Source organism: Hyla sarda, chromosome 8 (assembly GCF_029499605.1).
Source record: "Hyla sarda isolate aHylSar1 chromosome 8, aHylSar1.hap1, whole genome shotgun sequence".
In the NCBI taxonomy this organism is placed as follows: Eukaryota; Metazoa; Chordata; class Amphibia; order Anura; family Hylidae; genus Hyla; species Hyla sarda.
In genome coordinates this window covers 195,787,692-195,808,842 of record NC_079196.1, presented here as the reverse complement: position 1 = coordinate 195,808,842, position 21,151 = coordinate 195,787,692, and the positions used below count along the sequence as shown (strand labels likewise).

The window sequence follows — 21,151 nt, the reverse complement described above, 5'->3', positions numbered from 1 at the left end:
TCACACAGTGCGCTAATGCACCGGATTTTTGCATTTGCAAGAAGGACAACAAAGGGTTAATCCCCCTCAACCACTTGTACCACCAGTGTCACCTGGGTCAACACAAGCACTCCCCGCAACCAAACTACATCAGACAACTACTGCCATCCACGAACGTGACCATCCGCTGAAACGGCAAGTCCCCGTCAGCTGACCTGCAATCAGCTGACCGCCGAGACCGGAAGCTCGCTAGCGTGCCGCCACGAGCAACAACACAGATGCCGGCTGCTCGTGATCACCATCTGCCGCTAGCTAGAGCTCCGGAGGAGGACCGCAGCCCCGGCGTGGAGCGGTGAGTGGCACCTAGTGCCGGTTAGTTCCTTTTCAGCCTTATTACGTCAACCACTGGCAAGTGAAATTGCAGACATTGCAGCATATAACAGCTACTGTGGAGACTGCTTGTTTGTTGGCATTGCATCTTGTGATACATACAGGATTGTTCACTTTATTATCTATTCAGGTGGAATCCACATAGGTGGACATTCTCATCTTATACCACTAGGTGGACATTTCTATTTTTTGTTACAGGTAGACATCATCTTTTTCCCATTTTTCCTAATTCATGCAATATTACTGATGTTTACTGGGATTTCCTTTTTATTATCCTATTTTTAGATTGGCCATTTTATATCACCGCAAGGGCCCTGCGGACCGTTTTTTACGTGCAATTTTTATGTGTTATTATTTTTGTGTAGAATAGGTGATTAATAAATACAACTTTTCGAACTTTTCGTAGTCGACCACGATTTTATGTGCGGTGGGAAAACTGCATACGGGGCAAAAATGAGCCAACCGGAGTCAGCGTTTCACTCCGGTCGGCTCATTGAAATGAATTACATACGGGAGCGCAAGTTTTCAGCTGCCCCTGCCGTATGCGGTCCCGTATGGGACAAAACGTGATGTGAACCCAGCCTTATCTTGTAGCGGTTTAAGTGCTAGCCTTTCAGACCCAGATAGATTTTCTCTAAGTGGCGACAAGGGGGAGGAAGATAGACTCGTAATGTCGTGGAGAACCAGCTTAAAAAAAAAACATCCAAACAGGAAATTTCAGAGACCGGTGGAAATGTTTTGGATATTGGTTTTAGAGAGGTAAAAAGGACCCTCTCCTCTAGATAGTTCATTATCAACCAATAGAGATCTTAAATCTCTAATGGCAGGCAGTTCATTAATACCTATACCCAGCTCCATGCATTACTTTCTATCTTTTTTCTTCCACTTTAGTTTCCTAATAAACAAATGGAGGTCTTTTGTCCAATTGAATGCATCGAACTGGGTAATTGGAACAAAGGACAGACCTCGGCTCAGAATCTGTATGTCTGATATTGGAAACTGGGACAAATTCACAATCCTCAGTGAGTTTTCATTGTCACAAGTTACCAGTGACGCACTTCCCGTGTTCGGGTAGGATATGGGTCCCTGTTCTCTAAAAAAGGAGAGGAAGAGGGAGGTTGTGAGGAGGCTGTACCACTCCATTCCTGGTTATTGAAGTGATTTCTATTTGGGTCACCCCTATTGCGTGTTCCGCCTGTTTCTACTATTCAGATAACTACCCCTCCCTCGACCCCCCCCCCCCCCCTCCCGGCAGTCCTATCGCTATCACCTGCATCAGTATCAGATGAAGATATTTCTGTGACTGTCTCACGTATTGTCAGTGCTTTATCAAATACACTATAAGCTCTATTTTCTCTGAACTCCTGTAGGTCTCTGATGAAGTGAAAATGCTTCCTTTCTTTCAATTGGTATTCAAACCTCTCAATTATACCTTGGGTCTGAGTTTCCCTAGTAAGAAAATCTGGATCGTCCTTAAATTTAAGAACTATTTCTTTTTGTTTTAGTTTGACTTCTGCCACTGCCAGATTTGTTCTTTCTTCTTCTAGGAGAATGTGCAAGAATTTGAGAGCGGTATCAGTAACCTCCTGCTCCCACTTTTTAAGTACCGTCGGGGTATGCAGCCTAGCTGCTGGGAGTATGGGAATCCTCAGCCCTCTTGGGACGATATTATGTTTTATATAATTCTTAAATCCTTGCACTTCTCAAAAAGAAATAGCATATTGTTTACAGCAAATGACTAAATCTTTTAATGCAACCTTTAATGAGGGAGTGAATTTGGGCTGAAAGAAAGCCCTCTCAGAGAACACTTCTTTAGCCTCAGTCAACCATTCCGCATGATTTGGATTGCCTGTGACAAGACTGGCCATCACTTAGAAATACACAATTCGTAGAAATAATAACTGCTCAAGGTATAAGTGTCTAGCAGATGACCCATGCTCCCAGTCAAAATTACAAAGAATAAGGAAACTCCTTGTAAACAACCAGAGAAGTGGGGAGTGACTATTAAAACATAACTTTTACTAAATCACATAAAATAATAGTACTGCATCCAGTGTGGATGACTAAGTGCAATTACTGGACAAACATAAAGACTATCATCTCAGTACTCCAATGGGTTCATGGATCGGATATGCCCATTAAGAGTCTGAAAATATTTAAAATATTAGTATTAAATAATGTCACGCTAAATGTGACCTTGCTCATAAGGTTTCTCTAGATAAAAGGTTTCTCGACGCATTTCTGCCAAAGTGCCTCGGCGTCCTCAAGGGAAACCCTTATAGAGTATTTGTATATGATATATTGCATAGATTATCACATAAATATAAATTGCCACACAAATCCACTTCAGCCAAATATGGATCCGATGCTCATAATGTCAAGCATACTAGTATATAGGTTATATATTTGGTTGTTTACCAAGAGTTTCCTTATCCTTTGCAATTTTGACTGGGAGCGCGAGTCACCTGCTAGACCCTTATACGTTGAGCAGTTATTTCACAATGGAGTGAAAAGTTAAAAACGTACACTTTTTTCCTTAAAAAACTGATGCAACCAGTCATCATTTTTCAAACCGTATACGGTTAACTGTATATGGGTTAAAATTTTTACACATGTTTTGATACAGTTTAGTCAGGTTGTGAAGAATCCGTTTTTCATCCAAAACCTGATCCAGGAACTATATTGCAAAAACGTGGTGTGAATGCACCCTTACTGACACTCCTCCAATGGAAGATGTCAGGAGAAAGAAGATTGGGCAAAACTTTTAGGGTATGTTTACACGGGCAGATTACCTGTGGAATTTCCACATCGTATTTTCTGCGGAAAAGCTGAAGCAAATTTTGCTACCATTGACTTCAATGGGTCACCAGAAAATCCACAGTAGAGGCAGATATGCAGATTTTCCTTCGGATCCATTAAAGTCAATAGTAGCAAAATCCGCAGGAGATTTCACGCAAAAATTACAGTGCAGAAACTCCGCAGGTTATCTGCCAGGTTGAACGGCCGTAACAAGACAATCTATTTTTCTTCTCAAAGGCGTTGCCTGACTTTCAAAAAGTATGTACTGATAGCACATACTGAGTGTGCGTGTGCATATGGGGAGGGGGATTAGTGGTAAGCTGAATGATTAACATGGAGTAAAATGTGCGGAATGTCCGCCTGGAAAACAAAAGCAGACATTCTGCACATTTGCATGTTCCGGCGGCACAAGGACTGCTCGGAAATGGGCCGTCTCCGTCGCCACAGGTTCATTGTTTCTGTGAACGCTGAAATCGGGATTTTCACAGCATAAACATCTGCCCAGGAATTCTGCCGTGTGCACAGTGCAGCAGAATCCTATTAAAATCAATGGGACCCTGTTTAGAAATTCTGCTGTGTGAACAAAGCCTTAGCCTAACATCTATATAAGGTGTACGGTCAACATAGGCTCTCTAAGAGAAGTTTGTATTGCAAATGCCCATGGTATATCCTGGTGACTAGAGATGAGCGAACTTACAGTAAATTCGATTCGTCACGAACTTCTCGGCTCAGCAGTTGATGACTTTTCCTGCGTAAATTAGTTCAGCCTTCAGGTGCTCCGGTGGGCTGGAAAAGGTGGATACAGTCCTAGGAAAGAGTCTCCTAGGACTGTATCCACCTTTTCCAGCCCACCAGAAAGCTGAACTAATTTATGCAGGAAAAGTCATCAACTGCCGAGCGGAGAAGTTCGTGACAAATTGAATTTACTGTAAGTTCGCTCATCTCTACTGGTGACCCTACATTAGTAACGGAAGAAAAAAAATTTTTTTTGAATCAACTGGTGCCAAAAAGTTGAACAGATTTGTAAATAACTTCTATTTAAAAATCTTAATCCTCTCAGTACTTACTGTATCAGCTGCCATATGCTACAGAGTTGTTCTTTTCTGTCTAACCACAGTGCTCTCTGCTGACACCTCTGTCCTTGTCCGGAACTGTCCAGAATAAGAGGTTTGCTGTGGTGATTTGCTCCTGCTCTGGGCAGATCCGGACATAGACAGAGATGGCAGCAGAGAGCACTGTGGTCAGACTGGAAAAAACTACACAACTTCTCCTCTGGAGAATACAGCAGCTGATAAGTACTGGAAGGATTAAAATATTTAAATAGAAGTAATTTACAGATCTGTATAACTTTCTGGCAAAAGTTAATTTACATTTTTTTTTTTTTTACCTCTGGAGTACCCCTTTAACTGTAAAAGTACAATCACAAGGGCATTATAGTGTGGTTTTTGAAGTAGAAAGTAGACTTCAACATCAAAAACTATGTAGTTACACGACAGTGCTTAAAGATAGCCTTTTTAAATTAGAATAATGTATTTAAATTCGAAATATAATAAAATGGAGAAACACAATTCTACACAATACTTAAGTCACATAAAAGTGTTTCCCAACAAAGGTGCCTTCAGCTGTTGCAAAACTATAACTGTTGTAGTTGTAGTTTTGCAGCAGCTAGAGGCACCTTGAATGGGAAACACTGGCATAGAAAGTCCAGACTTCTAATACATAGCAGCAAAGCAGTACATAGACAGTGTCTATTTCAAGCTATTTTTAGGTTTGTGTGATTTTGCCAGTAAATATATCTCAGCAGACTCTGTCCGGCTGGCTTTAGCCTTCACGGTCTTCACATGCTGAAATCTCTGCCATAGCTTGTCTTTTATAAGATGGCTTTCTCCTCCGTCCCACATCTTACACAAGAAGCTCCCCCCAGGCCTCAGAACTGTGTCAGATAAGTCCAGGAGAGACAGACACATGTTGACAAGTCTCTGGTGATCCAGTTCTTTTATCCCGCTGGCATTGGGAGCCATGTCACTCAAGATGACATCTGCCTGGCCGGAAGGGAGGAGGTCAATAATTTTCTTATGGGTGGCAGGGTCTGTAAGGTCACATTTAGAAAGAAAAACTGCTCCTTCCAGCGGAGTAATGTGAAGAAGATCGACTCCCAGGACGAATCCGACACTCGCTGTGGCATCTAGAGCAAAACAGAATGGAGTGAATGGCAGCAGGATAGCGTATGTGAGGGTGATGTTCTGTGCTTAATACATATCCATGGACATCAGCCGCATACCTTATGTAAATCATTAAAATATATATATATAACAAAAACAATATACAACCGTACATTCAGTGCCTATTCTGACATATGGATGTATTTACATGTATAAAAATAGGCCCTGGTCCTTTGAGAAGCTTTGCCTTACACCCCCTTTACCTCCCCATACTATCGGCTTTCTCTATAAACTGCTATTGTCCCAATACATCTCTTCCCTACCTTCGTTTTGTGCCTTGTGGGTAACCGAGCTCGGCAAACAGTTCACTCCAGCCCAGTGGCTGAAAAGTTTAAATTTTTCCAATAAATCTGTAATAGCCAATAGAGCACAGGAAACCAACTATGGGGGAGATTAATTAAAACCCGTGAAAAAGGAGCTCATAGCAACCAATCAGATCGCTTCTTTCATTTTGCAGAGTCCTTGTTAAAAATGAAAGAAGCGATCTGATATTGATATGGGCAACTTTTCCTTTGCACAGGTTTTGATAAATTCCCGCCCATAAGATTTTATCCCGCTGGTATCACACCCTGGTGCAACTACATCGTTGGTATCCTTCGGTCCCAGACTTCTGCTGGCGTTACAGACTCCATTGGCACTATGACTCATATCTGGTGGGAGTGCACAGCCTTGCGCTCATTCTGTTCTACAGTCTTGCACACCGGCCGGGATCTCTGTTCCTAACTCTCCAGAGGCAACCCTCCTGTTTATGTTTCCTGTGTCATCCACTTCTTACTGGAAGTCTCTGCTGCGTTATGTTCTCCAGGCGGCCAAGGCGGTCATTCCCCGCAGATGGAGATCAACTAAACCTCCTACTATAGAAGAGTGGCTAGCTGAAATTGCAGATTTTCAGTTTATGTAGGAGCTGATAGTTCATTCTCCGCAGGGGGTTAAGGCTAAGATGTGGTTCGACTGGATGGCTTTCCAGTCCTCCCTGGGGTATTGTATTCTTCTGGACTCTGGAACCCCCGCAGCCCCCTGATTCCCTGCTTTTCCCCTTATCTTCATCTTCCTCTGTCCCCTTGTTTCCTGTGTATCCATTTGTCTTCCTTTGTTTTTGGTTGTGTCAGTTTGTCTCATGTCCTTCTTGAAGCACTACTCAGATATGATGTCTAAACCTCTTTTGTGTTGCTCTAAGTCTGGCTTGCTAACTCTTTTCTCCCCCATCACTCCTGGGGCTCCTTTAGGATATTATATGATTTTCTGCAGCAAGTTTACATTGTGTGCTGAGCTTGTTTTCTAGTTGGAGCCTAAGTTTGCATTGTATTTTTCAGTTATTTTTGTACTGATTCTGTCTAATTTCTGTGACATCTGCCACGGTGTGTTCCTTATTTCTCTCCGATTGCCTTTTTATATATGGTCTTTTGTTTCATGTTACTCCATTAAAAACCATTTAAAGGGGTACTCCGCCAAAAAACATTTTATCCCCTATCCAAAGGATTACCCCATGACCTCCGTGATCTCTGGGCTGGCAGTGGCAGCGTCCAGAACATGAAGGCTTGGCGCTTCCGCGTTTGTAATGTCACGCCATGCCCCCTCATATCGTAGCCACGATGCCTCCTCCCATAGACACGAATGGCGGATTTTCCTCCGTGCACTGATGACTGGGGTGCCAACATGAGTCCCCAGTGGTGGGATCCCCACAGACATCTTATCCCCTATCCTTTGGATAACCCTTTAACCCCTTAAGGACCAAGCCCATTTTCACCTAAAAGGAAATCTCATCAGAATCACCCGCACTAAACCTGTTACACAGGCTTGTAGTGCGGGTGATCCTGATTAAAACGCTTCTTACCTCATTAAAAACTGTGCAGCGGTTCGCCAGATATCTTCATTTTTAGTTATATGGTATTCCCAGGCTTGGGACTCAGTGGGAGATCCGCAGCATCAGCACGGACTCACTTACGTCATTTTCGCCGGGCGGAGCGGCCGCCCGGCTCATGAATATTCATGGTGGCCTCATTGCAGTCTTCCTCCTGGTGTAGGTCACGTGGGTAGCACCGCGCGCCGTACACACGGAAGCGGCATTCTCCTGCATATCTATCTATGCAGGAGAACGCCGCTTCCGGGTGTACGGCGTGTGGCGCATGCGTGCCGCTACCCACCTGACCTACACCAGGAGGAAGACTGCGATGAGGCAGCCATGAATATTCATGAGCTGGGCAGCCGCTCCGCCCGGCTAAAATGATGTAAGCGAGTCCGTGCTGATGCTGCGGACCTCCCACTGAGTCCCAAGCCTGGGAATACCATATAACTAAAAATGAAGATATCTGGCGAATCGCTGCACAGTTTTTAATGGGGTAAGAAGCGTTTTAATCAGGATCACCCGCACTACAAGCCTGTGTAACAGGTTAAGTGCGGGTGATTCTAATGACAGATTTCCTTTAAGGACCAGAGCATTTTTTGCACATCTGACCACTGTCACTAAGCATTAATAACTCTGAAATGCTACTACTTATGAATTTGATTCAGAGATATTTTTTTCGTGACATATTCTACTTTAACTTAATGGTAAATTTTCATGGATACTTGAATCATTTCTTGGTGAAAAATTTTTACATTTTGCTTTTTTTTTTACATTGAAGATCTCTGCTTGTAAGGCAAATAGACATACAAAATTAATTATATATTGATTCGCATATACAATATGTCTACTTTATGTTTGAATCATACATTTGACATGTTTTTACTTTTGGAAGACATCAGAGGGCTTCAAAGTTCAGCAGCAATTTTCCACAAAATATTCAAAATCAGAATTTTTCAGGGACCAGTTCAGTTTTGAAGTGTATTTGAAGGGCCTTCATATTAGAAATACCCCATAAATGACCCCATTATAAAAAATGCACCCCTCAAAGAATTCAAAATGATATTCAGAAAGCTTGTTAACCCTTTAGGTGTTTCACAGGATAGCAGCAAAGTGAAGGAGAAAATAAAAAATCTAAATTTTTTCTACTATCATGTTCTTGTAGACCCAGTTTTTGAATTTTTACAAGGGGTAAAAGGAGAAAATTCCCCCCAAAATGTGTAACCTAATTTCTCTCGAGTAAGGAAATACCTCATATATGTATGGATGTAAAAGGGCTCTGTGGGTGCACTAGAGGGCTCAGAAGAGAAGGAGCAACAATGGGATTTTGGAAAGTGAATTTTGCTGAAAGGGTTTTTGGGGGGCATGTCACATTTAGGAAGCCCCTATGGTGCCATAACAGCAAAAAAAAAAAAAAAAAAAAAAAAAAACACCACATGGCATACTATTTTGGGAACTACACCTCTCAAGGCACGTAACAAGGGGTCCAGTGAGCCTTAACACCCCACAGTTGTTAGATGACTTTTCGTTAAAATCGGATGTGTAAATGACATTTTTTTTTCACTAAAATGCTGGTGTTACCCCAAATACCCCATGTGTGGACGTCAAGTGCGCTGCGGGCGCACTACAATACTCAGAAGAGAAGGAGCCACATTTGGCTTTCGGAAAGAAAGTTTTTGGGGGGCATGACGCATTTAGGAAGCCCCTATGGTGCCAGAACAGCAAAAAAAAAGACCCATATGGCACACTATTTGGGAAACAACACCCGGGAAGAACGTAACAAGGGGTACAGTGAGCCTTAACACCCCACAGGTGTTAGACAAATTTCCGCTAAAGTTGGATGTGAAAATGAAAAATATGATTTTTTTCACTAAAATGTTGGTGTTACCCCCAATTTTTTTTTCACAAGGGGTATTAGAAGAAAAAGCCTCCCAAAATTTTAACCCCGTTTCTTATGAGTATGGAAATACCTGATATATGGATGTAAAGTGGTCTGCGGGCAAACTACAATGCTCAGAATAGAAGGAGCGCCATTGGGCTTTTGGAGAGAAATTTTGTTTGAAATAGAAGTTGGGGGCCATGTGCGTTTACAAAGGCCCCATAGTGTCAGACCAGTGGACCCCCCCCACCATGTGACCCCATTTTGGAAACTACACCCCTCACGGAATGTAATAAGGGGTGCAGTGAGCATTTACACCCCACTGGCTTTTGACAGATCTTTGAAACAGTGGGCTGTGCAAATGAGAATTTTTTTTTTCATTTTTACAGACAACTGTTCAAATAATCTGTCAAACACCTGTGGGGTGTAAATGCTCACTGCAAACGTTGTTACATTCAGTGAGGGCTCAGGACCCCCCATGGGGTTTGCACGGGATGGCTGCTGAAAGATTTACAGCCCTTGGTCCTTAAGTACCAGGGAGAAAGGGCGTACCTGTACGCCCTTAGTCCCCAACAGGTTAATAAGAAGTAAAAAAAAAAAAAAAAAGGCCCATGTCTCATTTTCAGGAACAGAACCATTTTTGTCTAGTGGCTGTGTATGACATTGCACCACAGACCCATTTAAGTTAAAGAAGGTTTTCCAATCAACTAGTCACCCATGTGGCAGTTTGACTGCTGGGAACCCTTACTGATCATAAAAATTTGGGTCTTGAGAGTGTGCCTTTTTAAAATGGAGCTGTGGTCACACATGCTCCATTCAAACTCTTTGGAGTTTGATGACCGTCAAATACAGAGCTTGCCTATCTCTGACAGTACCAAAGCATCTGAATAGAGCAGTAATGCCCCTTCTAAACCAACTGTTCAAACTGGGGCACTTGATATTTTTCCTATGTAAGTCAATACAGAAATTTAGGTGCACTACTGTGGTAGATGTATACAGTGACATTGGCTAATCCCTCAACACTGATGTTAAAATTGAGACATTCGCCAGTGTATCCTTATATAAAGGACACACCAGAGCCCGCACACCTATGAGCATGTGTGAAACAGCTAGTCACCAGACAGTACCCCATGATCGGAGTAAGATAAATAGAGAAATGGAGCAGCGCGGTGAGAAGGGGAGCAGGGCAGTTGTTTTGCCTCACCCTGATAGAATAATATTTTGAACCAGAGTTTCACTTTAAGCCTTGTGATAAACCCTTTAATACGTAAGGCAGTGTTTCCCAAACAGTGTGCCTCCAGCTGCTGCGAAACTACAACTCTAAGCATGCCCAGACAGCCAAAGGCTGTCTGGGCATGCTGGGGGTTGTAGTTTTGCAGGACCTGGAGGCATCCTGTTTGGGAAACATTAACGTAAAGCAATAAATACAGTTCTTACTCACCTAGTCCCAAAGAATTTACTTTGTCAACCAGCACCTGACTCCAGGCCCCAGGGGCCGCACCGCAATCTACAACACTATTTCCAGGCTGCAGGATTTTCTGCTCCTTGTCGATCTCCAGCAGCTTGAAGGCACTGCGGCAGCGGTAATTCTGAGCATGCGCTGCCTTTACATAGGGATCCCTCAGCTGCCTGGTAAGCCATATCTGCTCTGCCCCAGTCTTGGCCTTCTGTCCCACTTGAGTGAGGTGCAGGCTGCGGCCCTGTGCTATGGAAAATGGTGTCCGCCAAAGGCTGCAAATACAGGACATTCTTTATTAATATCACATAATACCTGTGCAAATATAACGTTACAGAGCACCCCCTTAAAAGTTGACAGCCCTAACTTAAGTTTTCCCAAAACAATCACAGCTCCAATTCTTCATGACAGAGTAAGCCACCAATCGATATATAAATATAAAACTCAATGGGGGACATGTATAATTATTTGTGTATGGTAGAAGCAGCTTACCCCTTTTGCCTAATTCTAAATTATGTGCAGATGCGCTACATTTATCAATCAAGCGCTATGAGTTTCATAAATTGCGGACAAATATAGTAATCTCCTCATACCTCCACTTTTTGAAAAATGAAATCGATGATTTAGAGCATTTTGCTATGGGCAATCCAAGATGGCTTATATGTGCATAAAAAATATGGTCATTGCGCAAGATTTCTGCGGGTAAATTAAATGCACGCAGTTAATAAGTTTGTGCGTCCTAAATAGGTCACTCCAAAGTACACCGAAACATACACATCTGGAGGAAATGCTCCACCAGAATGCACGCAAAAAAAAAGACGCAAAAAAACAGCTTGCGCAAAGTTTTGTGCAAATATGTAAACACAAAACAGGGGTAAAATCTTTAATACATGTCCCCCAATGTGTGGATGTGATGCTGGAACATATATACACACATACAAACGGCTAAAGATATTAACATGAAACTTAGTCACATTTTACTTATATGTCAACAACAAACATAGGATAGGCGATTTAACCCACGGGACGTGAGGAGGGCACGGGACGTGAGGAGGGGACGGGACATGAAGTCAAAAGCTTCCTTTGTTGATTTTCCTCCCCAACAAGGATTAGGAAGGAAAAATCGGGCACTCAGTGTAGTGATAAAAGGGGGAAGATTCATCAAGACCTGTACTGAGGAAAAGTAAAGCAGTTGCCCATAGCAACCAATCAGATCGCTTCTTTTATCCTTCAGTGGACTTTTCAAAAATGAAAGAAGTGATATGATTGGTTGCTATGGGCCACTGGTCAACTTTTTCTCTGCACAGGTTTTGATGAATCTCTCCCAAAGTCCTTATCCCAATAAGGAAGAGCTTGTGTAAGCTTCAAGTCTGCATTATAAATACTGTTTCACATTTCCATTAGGTCAGGGCTTGACAAGTTAGGAGCCAGGATGCCGCATGTCATGCAACAGGACATCATATGATCAGTCATATATGTCCCCTCATCACCCCCCTTAGTGTCAAAGTTATTACTGTCCCCTCATCTCCCTTTGTGTCACAGTCATAACTGTCCCCTCTCCTATCCCCTGTGTGTCAAAGTCATTACTGCCACCTTATCTACCCTCATGTGTCAGTTATTACTGTCCCCTCATTTTCCTTAATGTGTCACAGCCATTACTGTCTTATCTCCGTGTGTCACAGTTATTGCTGACTCTTTATCTCCCCCATGTTTCAGTTATTACAGTCCCCTAATCTCTTCCTGTGTTTCTATCTTCTCATCTTAAAAAAACAAACTGTTGGCTGTGGAAGTCGCATTATGTCGGCTGCTCAGGTGACACAAAAGTGCCGGCCGAAGACATCCTCTGCTGAATACTGGAGGCAGAACAGTGGATCAGTGTGGGAACAGAGGCAGGAGGTAAGTAAAACCATGTATGTATGTATATATATATATATATATATATATATATATATATATATATATATATATTTTTTTTTTTTTTTTTTTTATTTATATATATATTTTTTTTTTTTTTTTAAAGACAACAGCCCTTATTATAACTGGGGCTGACAAAAACCTAGGTGCATACGCAAAATTGTTAGTTGCAAAGGTGAACTGGGATTTGTCAAGTATCATGTATTAGTCTTCTACATAACCCTTTTGGTTGCTCTCCTTTAAGAAGATCTTGCCCTGATCTTTGCATCAAAGGATAAGTTATCGATACCAGAGTACGGATCTCAGAGACTCTGTACTGTGGCTGCAGTGAAAAACATCACAGTAATGATAAGACAAGGACTTTCAGAAGCTGAATATATAGAATTATTCTTCTCCCCATTGGGGCATTTTCTCATAAAAACATTATTGCACATTTACAGCGGCTCTAAATTGGAGGGAACATGGACTCTAGCAATCCTTTACATGGTAATGAATGGCCTCCGAGGCCCCATTCCTCCATTACAGCTGACAGATCAGTCTATACGCTTATAAATGTTTCATTTTATGCAATGAATATTCTCCAATATTTGTCAGAGATTTACAAATACAATTATTACTGAGTTTTTCTTGTGTAATTTCTGAAACAAATGATCTTTCAGCAATTGGCTTTATATTAGCAGGCACAGCTGTACGGCAGAAGGGGGGGAGTGGGCAGTTTTAGACCGTTGTCCTGAATTGTTCACACTTCACTGGCATAAACCATATTCCTCAGCAAGTGACTATGGAAATATGGCAGACATGCAGCCTACCTGAAGGTTCACAGACCTCTCTACTGTCCCACACCTAACACACCATTACCCCACCAGCCTGAACCAGTGATACCAGGAAGATGGATCCATGCTTTCATATTGTTTACACCAGGTTCTCATATCGGAATGTCAAAATTGGAATCCAGACTCATCAGACCAGACAATATTCTTCCAGTCTTCTAATGTCTAATGTTGGTGCCTGTGTGAATTGTATCTTCAGTTTTCCCTGATGTGGTCTTCTGCTGCTGTAGACTATCTGCTTCACGGTTGGGTGTGTTGCGTCTGCATAGCTTGGTTGTAACAAGTGTTTTCTTTGGTTACTGTTTCCTGTCATCTCAAACCAGTCGACCCATTGTCCTATGACATCAACAAGGCATTGTCAGCCACACAAATGACACTCGCTGGATATTTTCTTTCTTCAGTCCTACTCTGTAAACCCTAGAGATGGTTGTGTGTGAAAATCCCAGAAGATAAGCAGTTTGTGAAATACATAGACCAGCCCCCGTCTGACAACCATGCTACGTTCAGAGTCACTTATAGTGGTACTGCAGCCAAAATTAAGTTATCCCCTATCCACAGGGCTGGTCTGACCACTGGGACCCCCCCTCGATCTCTGTAATGGGACCCCCAGCGCTCCTCACTCAGACCCAGGTCTTGTTACAGAGATTGAGGGGGGTCCCAGTGGTCTGATTTCCCGCCCCGCGATCAGCTACTTATCCCCTATCCTGTAGTGGATAGGGGATAATTTAATTTTGGCTGCAGTACAACTTTAAATCTAATTTCTGCACCATTCTGATGCTTCAATGGTGTCATGACTGTGTCTACATGCCTAAATGCAATGAGTTGCTGCCATGTGATTGCCTGTTTAACTAGCAATTGAACAGGTGTAACTAGTATAGATTTACATAACTGTGTGCATTGTATGCTGTATGGCAGTGGTCTTTAAACTGTAGACCTCCATCTGTTGCAAAACTACTACACCTAGAAAGACTGGCCAGCCAATGGCAAAGCCTACTGCCATGTACAGCACTGTGTGTACCTATACAGTATATACCAATGGTGTCCAATCTTTGGCCCTCCAGATATTGTAAAAATACTAATCCCAGAATGCCCAGCCAATGGCTGTAAGGGCAACTGGGAGTTATAGTTTTGCAACATCTGGAGGTCCACAATTTGAGCACTACTGCTGTATGGCAGATTATGGGCGCTGTATGACACTATGCTAACAGACTCCTGGCAACTCTAGGACAGTGCCCTTAAATATAGTTGTATTTCAATGGCAGCCATAGAGCGAAGAAGCCCCACAGATGGCCCCTCTTACCCATAGCTCTCTATAAACCTACCCCCAATACTACCAATACCCCCCCATTACTAACACCATTCCTACCAATGACCCCCATTACTACCAATACCCCCCCATTACTACCAATACCCCCCATTACTAACACCATTCCTACCAATACCCCCCATTCCTACCAATACCCCCCCATTACTACCAATACCCCCCCATTTACTACCACCATTACTACCAATACCCCCCCCCATTACTACCAATACCCCCCCATTACTACCAATACCCCCCCATTACTACCAATACCCCCCCATTACTACCAATATCCCCCCCATTACTACCAATACCCCCCCCATTACTACCAATACCCCCCCCCCCATTACTAACACCATTCCTACCAATACACCCCCCCATTACTACCAATACACCCCCCATTACTACCAATACACCCCCCATTACTACCAATACACCCCCCCATTACTACCAATATACCCCCCCATTACTAACACCATTACTAGCAATATCCCCCCATTACTACCAATACCCCCCCATTACTACCAATACCCCCCCATTACTAACACCATTACCCCCCCATTACTAACACCATTACTACCAATACCCCCCATTTCTACCAATACCCCCCATTACTAACACCATTACTACCAATACCCCCCCATTACTACCAATACCCCCCCATTACTAACACCATTACTACCAATACCCCCCCCATTACTAACACCATTACTACCAATACCCCCCCATTATTACCAATACCCCCCCCCATTACTACCAATACCCCCCCATTACTAACACCATTACTACCAATACCCCCCTTTACTACCAATACCCCCCCCATTACTACCAATACCCCCCCCATTACTAACACCATTACTACCAATACCCCCCCATTACTACCAATACCCCCCCATTACTACCAATACCCCCCCATTACTAACACCATTACTACCAATACCCCCCCATTACTACCAATAATCCCCCATTACTACCAATACCCCCCATTACTAACTCCATTACTACCAATACCCCCCATTACTACCAATACCCCCCCATTACTAACACCATTACTTCCAATACCCCCCATTACTACCAATACCCCCCCATTACTAACACCATTACTACCAATACCCCCCATTACTACCAATACCCCCCCATTACTAACACCATTACTACCAATACCCCCCATTACTACCAATACCCCCCATTACTAACACCATTACTACCAATACCCCCCCATTACTACCAATACCCCCCCATTACTACCAATACCCCCCCCCCATTACTACCAATACCCCCCCCATTACTACCAATACCCCCCCCATATACTACCAATACACCCCCCATATACTACCAATACCCCCCCATATACTACCAATACCCCCCCATATACTACCAATACCCCCCCATATACTACCAATACCCCCCATTACTAACACCATTACTACCAATACCCCCCTTTACTACCAATACTCCCCCCCCATTACTACCAATACTCCCCCCCCCATTACTACCAATACTCCCCCCCATTACTACCAATACCCCCCTATTACTAACACCATTACTACCAATACCCCCCATTACTACCAATACCCCCCCAATACTACCAATACCCCCCCATTACTACCAATACCCCCCCATTACTACCAATACCCCCCCATTACTACCAATACCCCCCCATTACTACCAATACCCCCCCATTACTACCAATACCCCCCCATTACTACCAATACCCCCCCATTACTACCAATACCCCCCCATTACTACCAATACCCCCCCCATTACTACCAATACCCCCCCATTACTACCAATACCCCCCCATTACTACCAATACCCCCCCATTACTACCAATACCCCCCCATTACTACCAATACCCCCCCATTACTAACACCATTACTACCAATACCCCCCATTACTACCAATACCCCCCCATTACTACCAATACCCCCCCATTACTAACACCATTACTACCAATACCCCCCATTACTACCAATACCCCCCCCCATTACTACCAAAAAAAAAACATTACTACCAATACCCCCATTACTACCAATACCCCCCATTACTAACACCATTACTACCAATACCCCCCCCCCATTACTACCAATACCCCCCCCCCATTACTACCAATACCCCCCCCCCATTACTACCAATACCCCCCCATTACTACCACCGTTACTAGCAATACCCCCCATTACAAGCAAAAAAAACACATTACTAGCAATACCCCTCATTACTACCACTACCCCCCCCCCGTTACTACCACTACCCCCCCCCCCGTTACTACCACTACCCCCCCCCCGTTACTACCACTACCCCCCCCGTTACTACCACTACCCCCCCCCGTTACTACCACTACCCCACCCCCCCCGTTACTACCACTACCCCACCCCCCCCGTTACTACCACTACCCCACCCCCCCGTTACTACCACTACCCCCCCCCGTTACTACCACTACCCCCCCCCCCGTTACTACCACTACCCCCCCCCCCCCGTTACTACCACTACCCCCCCCCCCGTTACTACCACTACCCCCCCCCCCCGTTACTACCACTACCCCCCCCCCCCGTTACTACCACTACCCCCCCCCCCCCGTTACTACCACTACCCCCCCCCCCCCGTTACTACCACTACCCCCCCCCCGTTACTACCACTACCCCCCCCCCCGTTACTACCACTACCCCCCCCCCCCGTTACTACCACTACCCCCCCCCCGTTACTACCACTACCCCCCCCCCGTTACTACCACTACCCCCCCCCCGTTACTACCACTACCCCCCCCCCCCCGTTACTACCACTACCCCCCCCCCCCCCGTTACTACCACTACCCCCCCCCCCCCGTTACTACCACTACCCCCCCCCCCCCGTTACTACCACTACCCCCCCCCCCCCCGTTACTACCACTACCCCCCCCCCCCCCGTTACTACCACTACCCCCCCCCCCCCCGTTACTACCACTACCCCCCCCCCCCGTTACTACCACTACCCCCCCCCCCGTTACTACCACTACCCCCCCCCCGTTACTACCACTACCCCCCCCCCCGTTACTACCACTACCCCCCCCGTTACTACCACTACCCCCCCCGTTACTACCACTACCCCCCCCGTTACTACCACTACCCCCCCCGTTACTACCACTACCCCCCCCCGTTACTACCACTAACCCCCCCCGTTACTACCACTAACCCCCCCCCCCGTTACTACCACTAACCCCCCCCCGTTACTACCACTAACCCCCCCCCGTTACTACCACTAACCCCCCCCCGTTACTACCACTAACCCCCCCCCGTTACTACCACTAACCCCCCCCGTTACTACCACTAACCCCCCCCCGTTACTACCACTAACCCCCCCCCCATTACTACCCTTACCCCCCCCCGTTACTACCACTACCCCCCCCATTAAAACCACTACCCCCCCATTACTAGCAAAAAAAACTATTACTAGCAATAACCCCCATTACTAACACCATTACTACCAATACCCCCCATTACTACCAATACCCCTCCATTGCTACCAATACCCCCCCATTGCTACCAATACCCCCCATTGCTACCAATACCCCCCCATTACTAACACCGTTACTAGCAATACCCCCCCATTACTAGCAATACCCCCCATTACTAACACCATTACTACCAATACCCCCCATTACTACCAATACCCCCCCATTACTACCAATACCCCCCATTACTACCAATACCCCCCCATTACTACCAATACCCCCCCATTACTAACACCATTACTAGCAATACCCCCAATTACTAGCAAAAAACCCATTACTAGCAATACCCCCCCATTACTAACACCATTACTAGCAATTCCCCCCATTACTACCAATACCCCCCCCATTACTAACACCGTTACTAGCAATACCCCCATTACTAGGAAAAAATACCATTACTAGCAATACCCCCATTACTAACACCATTACTAGCAATGCCCCCCATTACTACCAATACCACCATTACTACCAATCCCCCCCCATTACTACCAATACCCCCCCCATTACTAACACCGTTACTAGCAATACCCCCCATTACTAGCAATAAAAACCATTACTAGCAATACCCCCATTACTAACACCATTACTAGCAATGCCCCCCATTACTACCAATACCCCCCCCCCATTACTACCAATACCCCCCCATTACTAACACCGTTACTGGCAATACCCCCCATTACTAGCAAAAAAAACCATTACTAGCAATACCCCCCATTACTACCAATCCCACCAATACCCCCCCCCCCCATTACTACCAATACCCCCCCCCCCCCATTACTACCAATACCCCCCCCCCCATTACTACCAATACCCCCCCCCCATTACTACCAATACCCCCCCCCCCCATTACTACCAATACCCCCCCCCCCATTACTACCAATACCCCCCCCCATTACTACCAATACCCCCCCCCCATTACTACCAATACCCCCCCCCCATTACTACCAATACCCCCCCCCCTATTACTACCAATACCCCCCCCCCCAATTACTACCAATACCCCCCCCCCCAATTACTACCAATACCCCCCCCCCCCCATTACTACCAATACCCCCCCCCCCCATTACTACCAATACCCCCCCCCCCCATTACTACCAATACCCCCCCCCCCCATTACTACCAATACCCCCCCCCCCATTACTACCAATACCCCCCCCCCCCCATTACTACCAATACCCCCCCCCCCCCATTACTACCAATACCCCCCCCCCCATTACTACCAATACCCCCCCCCCCCCCATTACTACCAATACCCCCCCCCCCCATTACTACCAATACCCCCCCCCCATTACTACCAATACCCCCCCCCCCATTACTACCAATACCCCCCCCCCATTACTACCAATACCCCCCCCCCCATTACTACCAATACCCCCCCCCCCCATTACTACCAATACCCCCCCCCCCATTACTACCAATACCCCCCCCCCCATTACTACCAATACCCCCCCCCCCCATTACTACCAATACCCCCCCCCCCCATTACTACCAATACCCCCCCCCCCCATTACTACCAATACCCCCCCCCCCATTACTACCAATACCCCCCCCATTACTACCAATACCCCCCCCCCATTACTACCAATACCCCCCCCCCCCATTACTACCAATACCCCCCCCCCCATTACTACCAATACCCCCCCCCATTACTACCAATACCCCCCCCCCCATTACTACCAATACCCCCCCCCCATTACTACCAATACCCCCCCCCCATTACTACCAATACCCCCCCCATTACTACTACCCTTATTACCAATACCCCCCCCCCCCCCCCACATTACTAACACCATTACTAGTAGAGATGAGCGAACTTACAGTAAATTCGATTCGTCACGAACTTTTCGGGCTCGGCAGTTAATTACTTTTCCTGCATAAGTTCGTTCAGCTTTCCGGTGCTCCGGTGGGCTGGAAAGGTGGGTACAATCCTAGGAGACTCTTTCCTAGGAATGTATCCACCTTTTCCAGCCCACCGGAGCACCTGAAGGCTGAACTAATTTACGCAGGAAAAGCCATCAACTGCCGAGCCGAGAAGTTTTTGACGAATCAAATTTACTGTAAGTTTGCTCATCTCTAATTACTAGCAATACCCCCCCCATTACTAACACCATTACTAGCAATACACCCCATTACTAACACCATTACAACCAATGCCCCCCCAATACTACCAATACCCCCCCCCATTACTACCAATACCCCCCCCATTACTACCAATACCCCCCCCATTACTACCAATACCCCCCCCATTACTACCAATACCCCCCATTACTACCAATACCCCCCCAATTACTACCAATACCCTCCCATTACTACCAACATTACTAGCAATACCCCCTCCCCATTACTACCAATACCCCCCATTACTACCAATACCCCCCCCATTACTACCAATACCCTCCCATTACTACCACCATTACTAGCAATACCCCCCCCACTACTACCAATACCCCCCTCATTACTAGCAATACCCCCCCTCATTACTAGCAATACCCCCCCCCATTACTAGCAATACCCCCCCCATTACTAACACCATTACTACCAATACCCCCCCCATTACTACCAATACCCCCCATTACTAACACCATTACTACCAATACCCCCCATTACTAACACCATTACTACCAATACCCCCCCATTACTAACAATACCCCCCCATTACTAACAACATTACCCCCCATTACTACAAAACCCCCCATTACTAACAATACCCCCCCCCCCCATTACTAACACAATTACTAGCAATACCCCCTCATTACTAACAATCCCCCACATTACTAACGATACCACCCCATTACTTACACCTCCCATTACTAACACATACACATTATATATAACCAATTCTACACCAAGCAGAACCTGTTTCTCCTTGCACCACACTCACCGGGAGACGGAGGCCGCCATTTTTAGTTTCCCAGGGTAACGCCAGCCAGGAAACACAATGCACAGTCCGCCATATTAGTTAGGGGAAAGCCGCGAGAAAAACGAACAGAAATAAGAAAGATGAGGCACCAGATAGCACCTAATTGTGCTGCATACTAAATTTTATCGC

General features: G+C 45.4%; 1 protein-coding gene across 2 annotated transcripts; it reads right to left on the bottom strand.

Moving 5' to 3' along the window:
- Positions 1-4,128: 4,128 nt before the first annotated feature.
- On the bottom strand, positions 4,129-21,123 carry MRM2 (mitochondrial rRNA methyltransferase 2). 2 transcript variants are annotated; one of them, XM_056535602.1, is made up of 4 exons: positions 20,984-21,119; positions 13,365-13,648; positions 10,554-10,843; positions 4,129-5,353 (listed from the first exon to the last, which is right to left on the bottom strand). In XM_056535602.1, the coding sequence occupies exons 2-4, from the start codon at positions 13,409-13,411 to the stop codon at positions 4,917-4,919; spliced, it is 774 nt and encodes a 257-aa protein (XP_056391577.1). In that variant the 5' UTR covers positions 13,412-13,648; positions 20,984-21,119; the 3' UTR covers positions 4,129-4,916. The 2 variants fall into 2 exon arrangements, with proteins under 2 accessions (XP_056391577.1, XP_056391578.1); XM_056535603.1 differs by lacking the exon at positions 13,365-13,648 and having other exon boundaries at positions 4,131-5,353; positions 20,984-21,123.
- Positions 21,124-21,151: the final 28 nt, after the last annotated feature.

Bases quoted from the DNA above. Each gene is read 5' to 3' on its own strand.
- MRM2 (XM_056535602.1), bottom strand. From the start codon at position 13,411: ATGAGAACCTGGTGTAAACAATATGAAAGCATGGATCCATCTTCCTG. The intron at 10,844-13,364 runs GTATCACTGGTT...CTGTATTTGCAG, and splicing joins AGCATGGATCCATCTTCCTG to CCTTTGGCGGACACCATTTT. The intron at 5,354-10,553 runs GTGAGTAAGAAC...GTTTTGCTCTAG, and splicing joins AGTAAATTCTTTGGGACTAG to ATGCCACAGCGAGTGTCGGA.